The 16,415-nt window shown below is 56.5% G+C and overlaps 6 protein-coding genes across 6 annotated transcripts; 3 read left to right on the forward strand and 3 right to left on the reverse strand.

Moving 5' to 3' along the window:
- Positions 1-765: 765 nt before the first annotated feature.
- On the reverse strand, positions 766-3,147 carry EX895_003041 (uncharacterized protein; the record flags this gene model as incomplete). The annotated part of the gene is made up of 1 exon (XM_029883639.1): positions 766-3,147. The coding sequence occupies one exon, from the start codon at positions 3,145-3,147 to the stop codon at positions 766-768; it is 2,382 nt and encodes a 793-aa protein (XP_029739930.1).
- A 467-nt stretch (positions 3,148-3,614) lies between these two features.
- Positions 3,615-7,547, reverse strand: EX895_003042 (uncharacterized protein; the record flags this gene model as incomplete). Its single annotated transcript, XM_029883640.1, has 1 exon — positions 3,615-7,547. One exon carries the CDS (start codon positions 7,545-7,547, stop codon positions 3,615-3,617), a length of 3,933 nt encoding a protein of 1,310 aa, XP_029739931.1.
- A 546-nt stretch (positions 7,548-8,093) lies between these two features.
- On the forward strand, positions 8,094-9,180 carry EX895_003043 (uncharacterized protein; the record flags this gene model as incomplete). Its single annotated transcript, XM_029883641.1, has 2 exons — positions 8,094-8,172; positions 8,261-9,180. The coding sequence occupies 2 exons, from the start codon at positions 8,094-8,096 to the stop codon at positions 9,178-9,180; spliced, it is 999 nt and encodes a 332-aa protein (XP_029739932.1).
- Positions 9,181-9,504: 324 nt separating this feature from the next.
- On the forward strand, positions 9,505-11,166 carry EX895_003044 (uncharacterized protein; the record flags this gene model as incomplete). Its single annotated transcript, XM_029883642.1, has 1 exon — positions 9,505-11,166. The coding sequence occupies one exon, from the start codon at positions 9,505-9,507 to the stop codon at positions 11,164-11,166; it is 1,662 nt and encodes a 553-aa protein (XP_029739933.1).
- A 280-nt stretch (positions 11,167-11,446) lies between these two features.
- On the reverse strand, positions 11,447-12,502 carry EX895_003045 (uncharacterized protein; the record flags this gene model as incomplete). Its single annotated transcript, XM_029883643.1, has 3 exons — positions 11,447-12,140; positions 12,222-12,387; positions 12,466-12,502. The coding sequence occupies 3 exons, from the start codon at positions 12,500-12,502 to the stop codon at positions 11,447-11,449; spliced, it is 897 nt and encodes a 298-aa protein (XP_029739934.1).
- A 1,330-nt stretch (positions 12,503-13,832) lies between these two features.
- Positions 13,833-16,367, forward strand: EX895_003046 (uncharacterized protein; the record flags this gene model as incomplete). The annotated part of the gene is made up of 1 exon (XM_029883644.1): positions 13,833-16,367. One exon carries the CDS (start codon positions 13,833-13,835, stop codon positions 16,365-16,367), a length of 2,535 nt encoding a protein of 844 aa, XP_029739935.1.
- Between the last annotated feature and the right edge of the window lie 48 nt (positions 16,368-16,415).

Here is a 16,415-nt window from a genome sequence, read left to right on the forward strand (position 1 = left end):
GACAGGTGACAAAGTCGGACAAGCCGAGATGTGGAAACAATGCCCAAAACGCATCTCAAGGGTCCTAAATCAAAGGGACAAACAACCATTTCTCGCGTTCACGGCCTTTCTGTGCAACAGGGTCTGGACATCTTTTTTCACATTTATTCAATTGATTTACTGTATCAAATTCAACGCCGAAAATTGTGGTGACAAAAACATTCACCTTCCCTCGCTCACTATCCCCCGCCAAATGACATCGAATGTAGCTTCAGATCCTCGACGAAGACGCAAAACACCACCATACTGCAACACCGCTCGCCGGCTTGTAGCTCTTCCCCCACACCCATAACCAAGCAGAGATGTGGAGCGAAAAGCTTTAGTATCCCAGCGCGTGGTGAGGGTGTACGTCCCTGAGAAGCGAGGAAGCTTTTTGTTTCTTCCCTCTCCAGAACTCCCTCTCCTTCACCCCCCCACATCCGGAGAAGCGCGAGGGTTGGGGAGAAAAAGCTCGAGAGAGGCGAGAATGTTGATCTTGCCCCGAGCGCAAAAAGTCCAAAAGCAACAGGAGGAGGCGTAGCTCTTGCTTTCGACGACAGGTCTGCGCGGAAGGGCGCGTGGGAAGCTAGGAGTTTGGGGCAATACACGGCTCTCTCTCTCCCTCACACACACACACACTTCGAACACCCAGCTGCCGCACCACGCCATGTCAAAAACTGCTTCTTAGCCGCGAAATGGAACGTCCATTCTATGTGGTCCAAATCGGCTGGTGCGGACGGGGTGGTGTTACTTTTTACCCCCCGCCGCCGGGGCAGGTAGCGCAAAAGCGCGCTTCCTGCGCTTACCGCCCTCAAACGCCTTTACCCCCGGCAGATCTCGACCCAGCGCATCCGGTTTCTTGACCTCGTAGATGCGCACGATCCAGTTCTCGGACGTGAACGCTTCATCCAGATGGTCCAGCTCCGGGCTCTTGGTCGGCCCGGGTGTCTGCCTGACGCGATCCATTCCCGGCCTACCTCCAAACAGATCGTTGAATCGATAGTAGCTCATCTTGTACAACAAGCTTTCCCGCATCGTCTTGGTCGCGCCATCGTCCACCTTGTACTGACCTTGCGGCGTAAAGTAGTCGATCTCCCTCACCTCGTCCGGCCACACTCCTTGTGCGATGCGGATCATCCACAGGTACTTGTTGATATCGTCGCCACTGAATCCAAGCAGACCGCCAAAGATGATCAGCACGTAGTCTACGTCGTGCTTGCGCAGGATCGGGTAGGATCGCTCCTCGTTCGAGCACATCGCTTTGCCGACCGTGGCGATGTGCGTGTTGTTCCATGTGTTGTTGTCCACCAGCGTGGGACGGTCAGCCATGCCCGAGATCTGGTAGCCGTAGTCCCACCACGACATGACCTTGGCGTCCGAGGCGGTGTTCTGGCGCAGCCAGTAGTAGGCTTCGCGGAAATCGTCAATGATGTGCTGCGATCCGTCGGCGTTGCGTGAGGCCAGCACCACCGAGGGCGAAGAGTAAGCGGTGGAAGTGACAAACGTGCAGTGCAGCACAAATACAAGCAGCAGCAGCAGCGAGTAGATCGTGACGAAGAAGCGTGAGTCGAGCCCAAATACGCCAAATTTGGAGCTGGACCCCCCGAACACAGGCGAAGCGGGTCTCAAGAGGTCTGAGTCCGTGGAGCTCAAACTCTCGGCTACAGCTGCCCTGCGCGAACCAGCGGTCGTCGTCGTCGCTGACGCACGCGTCGAGGATCTCGCATCCTCCACCGCATCGGTCCCCTCCCCCTCCACAACGGGCGTCGGCTCCTTAGGATCGAGATACGTCTGCAACAGCGTGCTCATGGCAATCGCTGCGCTGACACAAACCACAGGAGTGAGCGTCAACATGAGTCGGACCATGACTCCAGCGAAATAGCTGGCCATGACCGCATAGATGATGACAAACACGTGTTCATCGCGCAACTCCTTGAACAGTAAAAACACGCCGACGGGGAAGAGGAAGATGAGCATCTCCAAGTCGAAGAAAAACGCCGGCCAGGCGGGAGGCTGATGTTCCGAGACCGAGGCAATGATAGGTATATGCTTTTTGGCGTAAGCTGTATCCCAAAGCGAGTAGAAGCGACCGGTCCAGGGTGCGACGTAGCCGGCATACGTCAGCGCGACGAGAGCGCCAAAGGCAAGCGCGGCGACGGCCACGACAAAGGCGACGAGCAGCAGCTTGAACTGCTTGCTGGGCACGTGCGATCGGACGAGCTCGACAAAAGCGACGAGCTGGAGAAGGCCAAAGACGCCAAGGGCAGCCATGTGTTCGCTGGTGCGAACGGGCTGGAAGCCGACGAAAGGCACCTGCATCGAAGCAAGAGTGCCGAGGGCGTAGAAGCTCGAGTAGGACACGTAGAGGCGCGAGCTAAATCTTCCCATGAGGATGAGCACCAGCGCATGCAAGGGGATCATGTTGGTAATAAAGACATATCCACCCCATGCAGCGACCATGTAGAAGTAGAAGAGGGCGGTAGCGACACCCCACAGCGCCGAGCCGTCCTTGAGCGCCTTGATCCAGAGGTAGAAGGTCATCATGAGCAAGAAGATGGCAATCGCCTCGTTGTCGTACGATCCAGCGACGGATCTCGAGATGTAGCCAGGGGCGATACCGATAAAGGCGGCAGCCAGCAGGCCGGCAGCATCGTCCTTCATCGCTGCAGTGAACATGTAAGTTGCCCACGCGGTAAGGCCGGAGAAGGCGGGTGCGAGCAGAACGCAAATGTTTCGAATGTCGACGGGGATATTAAGCGAGTGGAACAAGTTGTAGATGGCACCGGATGTCACCATGAGACCGGGATACGCAGTGCCACCAGCAGCACGACCCAAGGGATACCATGCTGTAGCATCGAACCAATTCCAGAAGCGATAAAAGCCATCGGTCGTCAACACCTTGGTGGCGCGGAAGTTGAACCAAGGGTCAAACTCGTGGATGATACTCTCGTGTCGGACAACAGCAAAGAGACGCGACGACACGGCGGCGCCTGCGATGAGGAAGATGATGATGAGACGGAGAAGCGAAAGGACATTCTTGTTGGCTTCGGCAGAAAGAGTGGGCAGGCGGTAGGCTGTGCGTGTGCCTGGCCCTGAGGCACCTCTGCCGGATGATATGCCTGTCGACATTGTGCTATCAACGACGGCGTGGTAGACAGTCGTGCGTGGTAGTCACAGGGTGGTGGTGGTGGTGTCCAGAGAGGAAGATAGAGAGAGAGACAGCATCTGCACTGTGCAGCTTTGACAGGCTGGCCAAAGTGCCGTATTTCGAGACTGTCCGTGCGCGCGCCTTTTCGCCCAAATCTTCTCGTTCTTCCACGTCCAACCTCGAACGCTTTTGTCGTCCGAAAAGTAGGAAGCAATGGCACCCGAATCTGTGCTTTTTTCGACGTAACAAGCTTCCTTTGCCAATTTTCTTTTGACGAGAGACCGATTTCCGCCAACATGCTGAGAATGCAGAATGCTCCAAACCGCTCAGCCCCGGCAAACAAGAGACGGTTCTAACATGTTCAGAGCATAGACAACGACCATGCATGGTATCGGCATGAGCTTGTCATTACAAAGCAAAAAAGAAATAGAGAGAGGAAGAGAACGAATCACAGCGCCCACTCGTCCGCAGCCTCCTTGTCCGAGATAAATGGCCTACCAATTGCATTGGCAGTGCCATCGCACATGGGGCAGCTTCCAGCGATGAGCGCATCGAGCTGATCGCGCAGCTGCTGGATCCTCTCTTGATCCTCTATACTCCTCGATGAGCCAATTGTCAGCTTGTTCGTTCCATCCCCATCGCCACCGTTTCCATTGACTTCTGCGTCCGACGAGGCGACCAAAGCGGCAGCCGCGCGTCGGTGCGCTGCCGTGCGCGAGCCCGCTACCCAGTCGGTGGTAGGGTTCGAGAACGGATCCAACGGCGCGAGCACTCTGCGTCCGCCTGCTACACTGACGCTGACACCGGCCGAGATGGCGCTGATTACCGCATCCGGCACCACAAGCTCGCGCAGCTTGTCCAGCCCCACGGCCGCCGACACGTTGCCCAACCCCCTGGCGCTCGCCTGCAGACCGCTCATCCCCACCTTGCTTGCTTCCTGAGCGGCGTTCACCACCGCCTTCGACCCGTCCTTGAGAAATCCAACGCTGGCAAGCGCCGAACTCGGGAGCGCAGGCACTAGCCCACTCGTTAGCGCCGAAATCTGCTGCTGCAGCTCGAGCAGCTTCCTCAAACTGCGCGTTGACATGGTTTTGGTCACTTCACCAATCAAGCAGTCAGCGTGAAAACCGTGTCGGCAAGGGAAAATGTAGAACTGGCGCTGCACCAGCATCTGCATGCAGTGGTGACACTTCTGGTCCGGGTCGATCGTAACGAATCGTTCGCTCAGCTTGGCGATGTCCTGCTGGATTGCCACTGCCGAACGCGACGCTTCATCCATCTCGTCCTTGAGCTCCTCAATGTGTGCGGCGTAGCCCTCGAGAGCCTCGCAGATGTCGTCTTTGCAATCGTCGATCACGGCAAAGTCAGGGAAGAAAGGCAAGACATCTTCGATCGCGATCAAGTCAGTGCGGCGCAGGAACGCCATGGCCGACTTGATGTCGGCGGCGGTACGCACCACTTCCTTGGCCACCCTGAGCCAGAGCTTCTTCCGCAGATCGCGGTCCATGGACTCGGCCATGTCGGCACAGCTGCAGGCGAGCTCGATCTCGCCTTCCCGAATTGCCAGCTCTACTGCCGACTCGAACAAGCCCATCTTGGCGTAGATGCGTACACACGCTTCCATCTGCCCTTGTGACAGGCACGTGCGCAACGCATAGTCGAGATCAAAGTAAGGATGGCCCGTCAACGGATTCGGTTTCGCGTCATCAATAAAGCGTAGCAGCTCTTGCTTAGTTTCTTGTCGGTTCGGATAGCGCGACGCCCGGCGTGCAAGCAGCGTAAGGAGCAAGTTGTGGATGGCGGTATCCTTGCTTCCGTGTTTGCCGGCAATAATGCCGTTCAGATACTTGACTGCCTGGTCGGTCTCGCCCAGGTCGAGGTCCGGCTTGTGCTGCAGCAGAGCCGGGATGAGCTTGCGCGCATCTAGGTTCCGCTGGCGTGTCCAGCAGTCGACCGTCTGTGCGGGCGCATGTCGCATGAGCACGGATGCAAAACTGTAGTAAAGTTCGAGCGAGTGCTGCTTGTTGATGGAATCGATGGCTTTGGTCCACTGCTTGGCCTGGATGTGATGGCGCACGATGCGGTCGTGGTCGCCGATGACGGAGGCAAAATGAAGATAGACGTCGGATCGGCCATGCTTCTTGATAAGGTCGAATGTGGTATGCGCGTCGAGCAGCGACCGGTACGTGGCGAGGAACTGATGCAGCTCTTCGGTGATCATGGTTATCTCGAGGCGGTAGTTGTCGACGTCTTGGCTCGCTGCTTCGGCTGCAGCGACGTCCTCGAGCTGATTGATCTTGCTGAGGTAGATCTCGACGAGCCACGTTGCGAGCATGATGCGCTGCGCTACATCGTATGTCTTGTCGAGTCGCTCAAGCCGCAGGACGAGGTAGTAGCGTAATGCATCGCGTTGCTCGACATCGGTGAAGCGCAGGACAATTTCTTCAAACGCGCGCATGAACGTCTGCGCATAGCACTGGGCGGCCTGGATATACTTGCCCTCGGTGAAGAAGCGATCGCCTTGGAAGGAAAGCACTGTTCCTCGCTGAATGCCTGGCTTGGCGTACTTGAGAGCCGTGTCGAACGAGCCTCGATCCAAGTGAACACGCCAGACATGGCGATCCTCGTCGCGGAGGACAAGTTCAAAGATGCTCGCATCAGTGTAAATCCAGTAAGTGCCCTTGGCGACGTCGACGGCTGTGCCAATAACGCGCTCGTTGGGTTTCAGTGGAAGCGCCTCCTCAAAGATGACTTGATCGTCGAGCGAGCTGATGGCCATGACACGATCCTGGTAAAGCAAGACGAAATGGAACTCGGTCAATGCAATGCTGAGTGGGATCTCTGTGATCGGAGCTCCGCCGTGACCGAATGTGTTATGGTCACCATTGGATGCCGTGCTGAGTCGACTACGACGTTTCGTTGGGGTGGCGCTGTTTTCGTCTTCGATGGCGATGGCTGGGTACGGCAGGAGGTTGGCAGTTTCAATGACACTGTCGCCTGCTGTTGCGTCAGGCGGGTAGGAGAGGGTGCCGTGGTAGATACCAGGACCGGTGAGCCAGGCAAGGGCCGAAACGTGTTTGGATGAGTTCGGCGTCCATGTGTGCAATTCTGAATAGGGCAGGTCACCCGGCAGCTCAGATTTGAGGTTAGGGGAAGAGTCGCCGCGGTAGGGAAGGAAGAGCTTGTCGTAAAGAGACTGAGTATCAGGATCGTCTGAGCGTGGTTTTGTAAGGATGCCAACGTATTCGTAGATACGTGTGCTCGTTGTGGCGATGACGACAGCTCGACGTAGCTCGCTTGAGGTCGATGTTGAAGGCAACGTGGACGGGTTCGAGGACGACGCCGAGGCATGGCTCGTACGAGGGAAGAACTCGGCGGCGAGACCAGTCACTGGTTGCCGCTCCGGCAACGTGGCCATGTGTCTTACTACACGGTCAACGTCGCCCCGTTCTGCTCCATTGCCAGCTGTTCGTCGAGCAATCTTGTCGAAGATGTCACCATCGTCCGGGTCACTGCCTATCGGTGCGGTAATGACAGCTTCATAAATGTCTCCGGACCGCGTACCGACGAGAATCTGACGAGTAGACGAGAGACCAGGGTTGGTATTGGCAACACGTCTGCGCGCTGCCGCTGCCGAAGCACCTGAACCAGTGGAGTGAGATGAGCTCGCGTCCTTGTTCCATGCTACGCTCTCAATGATGTGACCTTTGAGTTTGGGCAAGAGACGAGCTTTCCTCCAGCCACTGGCCCAGTAGTAGTTGTCGCCGTTGCGCATGGTGAGCAAGAGATGAAGTCCCGAGGGATCAGCAAACATTTTATAGGGACCTGCAGTGCTTGGATCTGGTGGTGGTGCGTTGCGTGCAGAGCGTGGAGTGGGAGGGATAGGAACGTCGGCCTCTTGCGTCCGTTCTGGATCATCAAGGTTGATGCGGACAAGTTTAGGCGGAGCGGTTGGGAACGGGTTGGCACCTTGGGATGGGATTGGATATGCGTACAGACACATCGTGAGGATGTTGGAGGAGACTGTCATGAGGGCCAGGGGCGCCGAAAAGGCATACTGGACTCTGCCTAGCTGAAAGATGGGCTCGGAATGCGACGATGGTCCCGCATCCGAAGAGATGAAGCCAGTCTCGAGTGCGGCGATGGGATCGAGGAGGGAGGACCCGAAATCATCGTGAGCACCGTCGTCGCCATCGACGCCGCGGCTGCCATAGTGGTCGTTCTCGAAACCATCGTTGATCGAGGACTCGAAGCGCGATAATGTGGTGTGGTGCCCGTTTGCAGAGTGACCATCGGCGTAAACGTTGCTTCGACTGCCGCTCCGTGGCGCAAAGGGGCTGTTGTGCTGCGAAGACGAGCTCTGAACGAAGTCGTCAAACATGGCGCTGACTGACCTTCATTGACTGCAAATGGTGCGTCGCTATCGTCGAAAGTCGCTAGTCTGGTGAGTCGGGGAGAAGCAACAGCCGACACACTCACGCTGAGCAAATTCTCATGTGAGAGAGGAGGGAGGCAGAGGGTGGAGGATTGGATCGAGTTCCGTTGAAGTGGTGTCATGCGAAAATCAAGGTGAGTGTGTGCGTGGGATGTTGCAATTCCTCGTTGGATGGCCCATCCGCGGGCCACCCGAAAGAGTTGTGGAAAATCGGGGCCTTCAGTCCCATCGCCGATTTCGGTCGGCCTGCTCTTTTCTCCACAATCACCAATCACACACGTTTCCATTAGTGGGCGATGCAGAACAGCGCGGCCTGAACGTCGGAAAATAGGAAGCAAGATGACGCTATTCTTCTTGCTGCTCAGTTATCAATCGGCCCATCCGTGTCCCCGTTCTCTATCTCACTTCCATCCTCTTCCAACATCACTCATCTGTTCCATCAAACGCTCGACCTCGGATCATCCGCACAGCACACAGCACAGCATCGCGAGGATGTTGGACGTCATCTCAACAGAGCCACAGCGCTACATTCCCATGTTTGGGCTCAGCGGACTCGGCTTCCAGCTTCAGGGTTAGTCTCGTTTCCGTGTCCTGCTGTGTTCTCGATGCTGGCCTGCTCTGACACTGACCAGCACTCTATTGCTTTCATCGCTGCGCAGGAGTGCTGCATCAAAGCCCTTTCAAGGCCTCATCGTCCCTATTCTCCGCCAACACCTCGAGCACGCCCACCTCAGATTCTGGTCTAGCAACGCCCACGCTCTCCCCCTCTCCGGCCTCTGACTCCACATCTGAGATCCTCGATTTGGACAATGGAGTTCCACGCTTTGCGGCCTACGCAATGAGGCTCAAGACAGTCATTCTGGCGTCGAGTAGATACGTAGCCTACTCCAGTGACATCGGAGAAGCGTTTCGACCCTTGACGCGTCCCGAAGTGGTCAGAGGCGCTTACGCCATTTCGTGGACGTACATCATTGGCGACGTGCTCTACGCCGGATACAAGGCGGCCAAGCAGTACGAGGCGCTGGCTTCGACCACATTCTCGTCCGCCAAGGGGCCATTGCAGGAGTTCGAGACGGAAGCAGCCAAGTATGCCAACAGCGCTCTGAAGTCGGTGAAGGAGAACTTGCCTCTGGAGAAGGTGCTTGATCCAAAGACGCTGGCTGCGCTTTCGCCTTCCGAAAAGGTGGAGCTCAAGAAGCGACACACGCAGCGTCTGGCCGAGCAGGGTCACCACGCCGGGGTCGACCCGAGCAAGATTTCGGAGACGACACACGTCGGGCTGACGGTGGCGAGACAGGCCGTGTTCCAGAGCATCGCTTCGATGGCACTGCCGGCGTTTACGATTCACAGCATCGTGCGCTACTCGGCCCCGGTGTTTGCAAAGGCGAAAAGTCAGAGGATCCGCGCTGCAGGCCCCACGGTGGCAGGGCTGATGTTTGTGCCCGCCCTGCCGTTCCTGTTCGACAAACCGGTCGAGCATGTGATCGACTTTGCCTTTGACTGGATTCAGGAGAGAATCGTCGGTGGACCTCAAGCGGCGCACAAGGTGGTCGAAGCGGCCAAGGAAAAGATGCTGTAGCTTCGCTTGCCCTGATTAGAGTCTCACGACAAAGCAATCCGATAAGCGTCCGAAGACGTCGAACGGCCTGTCTGTAGATGAGCGCTGAGATGAGCTTTGTGACACAAAAGAGGATTTTGAAAATCACTCTGAGCCACCTTCCCCGCATACGTCTGATTTGGCTGTTTCACGAGATTATTTGCGAAGAAGAAGCTTGGACCGTCCTTGATTTCGTGTGTTCCACTCAACCTACTCAGCCACAAACCACCACCATCATCACCACCATCATCACTAACACCATATCCTCCGGAAGCATCAGGTGATTCGGCAAAGGCGCTTGCAGTCATGGTAGCCATCCCAACGAGTGATCGCTGGCTACTCCCCCTCTTCGCCCTGCTCTGCATACTTACAGTCGCCGTCAGTTCAACCTCCTCACCGGTAGCAGTGTACGAAACAGACGAGTATATCCGCATCCAGCCCGAACTCGACGCTGTCACTGACAAGCAGACGAGGCGAACTGTTCTTGCATACATCACGCCATGGAACGCCAAAGGCACGCGCATGGTCGACCGGTTCCAGGACAAAGTTGACATGGTCTCACCCGTGTGGTACACCATCTTAGCCTCGTCTACCTCCGTATCCAGTGGCGATAGCGACGAAGCAACATACTCGCTCAGCGGCGGTCCCCCCAATGACGGAGAAGAAGAGTGGCTGCACCGCAAGCAGCAAGAGGGCAGCTTCAAGATCGTGCCCCGTTTCTACCTCGACAGCTGGCAACAGTCGGACTATGCAGCCCTCCTCTCGAATCCGTCCAATTGGCGCCGACTGGCCGACCTCATCACCGCCGAGGTGGCGAAAAGGCAGTACGATGGTGTGGTGCTCGAATCAGCGGCGACGCACTTACTCTTTGAACCTATCCAGACGCTCTCCTCCTCGCTCAAGCCGAAAACACTCACTGTCGTCCTCCCTCCCTTGCGGACAACATACTCGTTGGGGGGAACTAAGCTAGACCGGATGCAGCAGAGTCAGAACGCAATGATCGTGCAATCCATCCCGCAATTGGCCCAAGTGGTGGACTTCTTTTCGATCATGACTTATGACATGTCGTCTGCAGGAGGGCGCGTTAGCAACGTTTCCGGTCGAGACTTCCCAAAGGACAGTCCATTACGCGGGGCAAAGAAGGGCAGCTTGCGGCAGCCCGGGCCCAACACGAGTGCTCAGTGGATCGGAGAGAACATCAAGCTCATCGAAGAAGCTACGCGGGCTGCAGCTAGGGCGAAGGTCGAGAAAGCAAAGAGGCAGGCAGAGGCAGACTCCGAGGAGGTGGAAGCAGTGAAGGACGAAGAGGTGGAGCGACTCAAAGATCCCAGCAATCCTTTCGCGTACGACGACTTTTCAGCGCAGGAGGAAGTGCTCGACGAAGCCCAAGTCGAAGCCGACCGGGAAGACAGCGCAGATGCCAGCAACGACCAAGTCGACGACCTTCTGCTGGAGCAACAGGACGAACTTGCCCTGATAAGGGGCAAGCTGCTCATGGGCATGCCCATGTACGGCTACCGCTACCCACTCTTCTGGGTCGACAAGTCCACGGGCCAAGGCACCCCCGTCCCGGCACCCACCAACCCATTCGAAGCCAAAGAACTGCACGCCCGCACCGACCGATCCTTCCCCTCGCCCCTCCTGCCCTTCCTTCGCGGCCCAGGTGAAGCTGTCACCATGGACACCATCCTTTCCATCCTCGGCGACAACGACGGCGTAATCCTCGACACCAAGCAAGACGGAGAGGGCTACTTTGACTACACTGAGACAGTGACCGCGGAGACGCTCAACGGCCGCGAGAGTCATGGTGTCAAGCCGGGCGATCAGATCTACTGGCGAATGTACGTTCCGCTGATTTCGACCACCAAGGAGCGATTGGAGGCGTTGGCCGAGAACGAAGAGGTGCAGGCCGGGGTTTCGCTCTGGGAGCTGGGTCAAGCCAATTCTTTGCTTTTGCACGCTCTGTAGGCCAATGTCATCGATCAAACTGCCTTTTGGCTGTCTGTGTCTGACGACGTGTGTGAAGACAACAATATGTCCGCAATGTTGCGGTGTCTACTGTCAAGGGACACCGATGGTAGAGAGAAAAGAAGTTTTGTAATGGCAAGAAGAATCGAATCAGAAACAACAGTGTACAGCAAGGTGAGGGCGAGCAAGCGGCGCGTCCGGGGGATGGTATGAGACAGAGAACGACGAGGAAGAGAGTGACAAGATGTGGGCACATGCGATGCGAGAACGAGCTCGCAACTCATGCCAGAAGCTGCCTGAAGTAAGGGTGCATCAAACTCCTCTTGGCCGACGTCCTTCCAGCCGGGTCATAAACGAGCATGCCCTCGAGCAAATCCAACCCCGCTTCGTCGAGTTTGGGCACCGAGTCTCGCAGTGGTCGTCCAGCCCACTTGGGGAAGCTGTCTTTGTAGTCGGGCAACTGCTGGACGCCTGGCCAGACATCATCGGTAGGAGTGCCGAGGGTGCGGAAGATCTTGAAGATTTCGTCAATCTCGGAATCGCCAGGGAAGAGCGGATGCCGCATAGCCATTTCAGCGAAGATGCAGCCGACGGACCACATGTCAATGGCAGTGCTGTAGTGTCGCGAGCCGAGAAGCACTTCGGGTGCACGGTACCAGAGCGTGACGACTTCGTGTGTGTAGGTGCGGAGTGGGATACCGAACGCACGCGCGAGACCAAAATCGGCGAGTTTGAGGTTACCTTCCTTGTCGATGAGGAGGTTCTGCGGCTTCAAATCGCGATGGAGGATGCGGTGTGCGTGGCAGTAGTAGAGGCCACGGATGAGCTGGTAGGTGAACTTGCGAACGATCTCGGGACCCAGACCCTCACCGCCGCGATTCCGCGAGACGTTGTCCATGTATTTGCGCAGATCGAGGTCGAGAAACTCGAAGACGAGGTAGAGCTTGCTTTCCTGGTGCACAATGTCGAACAGCCTGCGATACAGAAGCATCGAACGCAAATCAGAGGTCAGCCTCGATCCTTGGTGTAGAGTCACACTGCGGCAGCACACTTACCTTACGATGTTGTCGTCTCGGAGCTCCTTGAGTAACGAGATCTCGCGAATGGCCGTGGAAGGTACACCTTCATCTTCGGCCTCGAGACGAATCTTTTTGAGTGCAACGATGCGGCCGTTAGCGCCTGGTGTGAGATCTCTGGCCTTGTATACGACACCATATGTACCTATTGGAGTGGAGCGAAAGAGTAAACTTGGCGTCAGTCCCGGGCCGAGGTCGCAACGTTTGTAGCAGCAGAACTTACCCTCTCCAACCTTTTCAATCCTCTGATAGTTGTCCATGGCTGTGCGTGCAATCTAAATGCTGCTGTCGTGTATGTGTGCGAGAATTGCTTGAGCGAACGCGAGTGTGATGCGTTTAGTCGGGGCTGAAGAGGCACAGTCGGGAACAGCACCGTTGGGAAGCGCGGACGGTTGCGAATGTGGCGAAAGTGGCCGTCGGCAAATCGTTGTTGCTGCGGCTACGCGACGAGGTCAGTCTCCGGCGGTAAGTCCGATCAAAGTGTTGTGAGCTGTGCTGTTTGAAGGGGTCGAGCTGTGATGTTTGGTGGTCGGAATGGCAAAGTGGAGACATCAAATCGCAAAAGACACCGTTCGATTGTGTGTGTTGCTTTGGCAGTTCGGCGAGTCCGAGTACTGCCTGGCTGGCTGACTGGCTGGCTGACTGACTGGCGGTCACGGCGTGGCCGAATCAGCGCGAATGGCGTCGCTCAAAATTTCAAGTGTTGGTCTCCGAGTCGAGCCAGTGCGCCAGCCCATGGAAGAGAAAAAGGGTGTAGGCCAGCAAGAGAACGCAGTCGACGCGCCTCAATTTCGACGCCTTTTCCCTAGGCACGAATCTGGCAGACAACTCGAAACCAACACATTCACTGAGAGAGAGAGCTCTTACTCGGCTCACAACGCGCGTCTTGCTCGGGCAGAGGGCAGGCAGGCTCAGGAAACAAACCGCGAGGCGACGCGCTCTGAATGGCATTATTTCATTTAGGTCATCGGCCTTCAACTTTGCTGGTTGTTAGGTCCAGGAGCAGCAAGCCAACGAACTGTACTTGACGTTGCTGTCGCCTCCTCGTCTCGTCATCCGGCGTCCCGGTAGAGCCGTGTGAGGGTTGTCTGATAACAATGGAGGCTACAATGAACACTCAATGTTCGCTTCCTGGGCCTGCTGCCAAACGTCGCTCGCCAAAGCACTGGCCAGTCGCAGCTTTGAGCTCAACATGGTGTTCGAATTATGCTGTCGGAAAGCCAGCTGGCGAGCAGCAAGGGGCTGTTCAAACCGCAGCGAAAATCCCGATGCTCGTCACCACCGCAAACAATGTTTGAATCGGGTTAGCCGGGCTCAGCTTCCTTCTTTTTTGGGTTTGTAGCTAGGCCAGGGTCCACGTCAGTCGGTCTGATCAGCGCCCGCTCGGTCCATCACAAACGAACGGACGACTTTGCTCCGCTCGGCGGTCCTCCTTGCTTTGCCCTGCCTTGCTTTGCCTTGCCTTGCCCCGCACCTGCCAATCACCTCATCAAAGCTAAACTACCCTCCAGGAACAAGCACTCGCTCCCTCTTGCTTGCACCGCTACCACCTTTCATCATTTCCTTCTTCCTTTCCTCCACCATCATCTCATGTTCAGCGGACTTACTTCGAGATCTGCTGCTCCACTCAGAGGCTTGAACCGCGTCCCTAGATCTCTTCTGCTCGTCTGCCTCCTGTCCGCGCATCCACCCGCATCCAACCGACGCTTCCTCTCCAACACCCCTGTCAAGATGTCCGCACAGCAGAATGCTCCAGGTTGGAAGACGCAGCCCAACCCGTACCCACAAGCTCGTCGTGATGACAAGGCTTCGCTGACCTACAAGTCGGCCGCCAAAGGATCCGTCACCGTCCCCGAACCGTACGTCTGGCTCGAACAGCCACCCTCTCAATCGCAAGAGACCAAGGACTGGGTGCATGCTCAGGCCAAACTCACTCAAGACTACCTCGACGGCTGCCAGCCCGATCTGGATATCCTCAAGTCTCGCATCGAAAAGAACTTTGACTTTGCCCGCTTTTCGTGTCCCTCTCTCAAAGGCGACGGCAATTACTACTACAGCTTCAACTCGGGTCTGTCGCCGCAATCCCTTATCTACCGTGCCAACAAACAGCAGGTCGACGCTAATGCAGGCAAAAACCAGCGCGACCCCATCGGCGATATCTTTTTCGATTCGAACCTCCTCAGCGCAGACGGCACCGTCGCCCTCAGCTTTACCACCTTCTCGCACTCGGGCAAGTACATGGCCTACGGTATTAGCAAGAGCGGAAGCGACTGGGTCGAGATCTTTGTGCGCGAGACCGCCAAGCCGTTCAAGCTTGACGATGCGCACTACAACGCTAATGGCACGATCAAGCTCCCCAAGGACGAGCTTGCCAAGTACGTCGATTCGACGGGAGGCAAGGATCGTCTGGAGGATAAACTGGAAAACGTCAAATTCTCGGGTGCTACGTTTACACACGACGATAAGGGTCTCTTCTATCAGACCTACCCTTCTGTGTCCGTGTCCGACAAAGGCACAGAAACGGATGCTAACAAGGACGCCCAGCTGTGGTACCACCGCATCGGTACGCCTCAGTCAGAGGACATCCTCGTCGTCAGCAAGGATGTCAAGGTGCCTGAATCCATGTGGAGCACCAATGTTGCGCACGACGGCAACTTCCTCATGCTCTACAATGGGAAGGATACCGACACCAAGGAACGCGTGTTTGTGTTGCCCTTGCAGGACCAGGGTCTCTCTGCCTCTGCCAAACAGCTCAAGTGGATCCCGCTGGCCCTCTCCTTCAAGTACGTACTCAACTACGTCACAAACAAGGGCAACCGCTTCTATTTCATGACGAACAAGGATGCTCCCAACTACCGGCTGGTCTCGGTCGACTTGGACCCTGCCAAGCAAGCGCAGCCGACCGACAACGTCTGGGAGCTCACAGGGCAAGATGCCGAACTGCGCGATGTTATTCCGGAAGAAAAAGATGCGCTGCTCTCGTCGGTGCAGGTGATCGACCACAACAAGCTGCTGGTGGTCTACTCGCGCGACGTCAAGGACGAGCTGTATCAATACGAGCTCGAGTCGGGCAAGCAAGTTGAGCGTCTGCTGCCGGATCTGGTGGGAACGATTGAGCAGATTGCAGCGCGTCACGACGACGACCATGCGTTTGTCAAGTTTGGCTCCTTTGTCAACCCGGGCCAGGTTGTGCGCCTGGACTGGCAAGCCGACTCGCTGCCCAGTGCGACCAAGGCCAAGCAGACGGCTTACTATGACACGCACGTTGAGGGCATCAAGGCGAAAGACTTTGTCTCAGAGCAGGTCTTCATCACGAGCAAGGACGGGACGCGCGTCCCTATGTTTGTGACACACCCCAAGACGGTGCAGAAGGACGGAAGCGCTCCGGCCATTCTGTACTTCTATGGTGGCTTCAACATCCCGATCACGCCCGTCTTTTCACCGTCGATGATGTCATGGATCTCGTCGTACAACGGCGTATTGGCCTTTGTCAACTGTCGCGGTGGCGGAGAGTATGGTGACAAATGGCACGAGGCGGGAACACTGCTCAACAAGCAGAATGTGTTTGACGACGCGCTGTCTGCGGCCAAGTATCTGCACGAGAGCGGGTATGCTGCCAAGGGCAAGATCATTCTCTCTGGAGGATCGAACGGCGGACTCGGGGTAGCAGCGTGCATCAACCAGCAGCTGCCCGAACACGGTATCGGAGCGGGTATTGCCGATGTGGGCGTGATGGACATGCTCAAGTTCCACACGTGGACGATTGGCAAGGCGTGGTGTGCCGACTACGGAAATCCCACGGAGGATCCAGAGATCTTCGATTATGTGTACAAGTATTCGCCACTGCACAATGTCGATGCGAGCAAGGTGTATCCGACAACGGTGCTGGCGTGCGCTGATCACGACGACAGGGTGGTGCCAGCACACTCATTTAAACTGATGGCCGAGATGCAGCACAAGCTGGCCAACAACCCGAACCCACTGCTGTTGCGAGTCGAGATCGATGCAGGTCACGGAGCGGGCAAGAGCACGCAAAAGAGGATCCAAGAGGCTGCGGAAAAGTATGCTATTGTGGGCAGAGCGCTGGGCCTCAAGGTTCGCGAGGATGGAAGCAGTCGGTTGTAGAGGTCAAAAGAGGCAAGACGCCCGTCACTTTTCTAGTGCAAGCCAGTA

This window comes from Sporisorium graminicola, chromosome SGRAM_19 (genome assembly GCF_005498985.1).
Source record: "Sporisorium graminicola strain CBS 10092 chromosome SGRAM_19, whole genome shotgun sequence".
Classification (NCBI taxonomy): Eukaryota; Fungi; Basidiomycota; class Ustilaginomycetes; order Ustilaginales; family Ustilaginaceae; genus Sporisorium; species Sporisorium graminicola.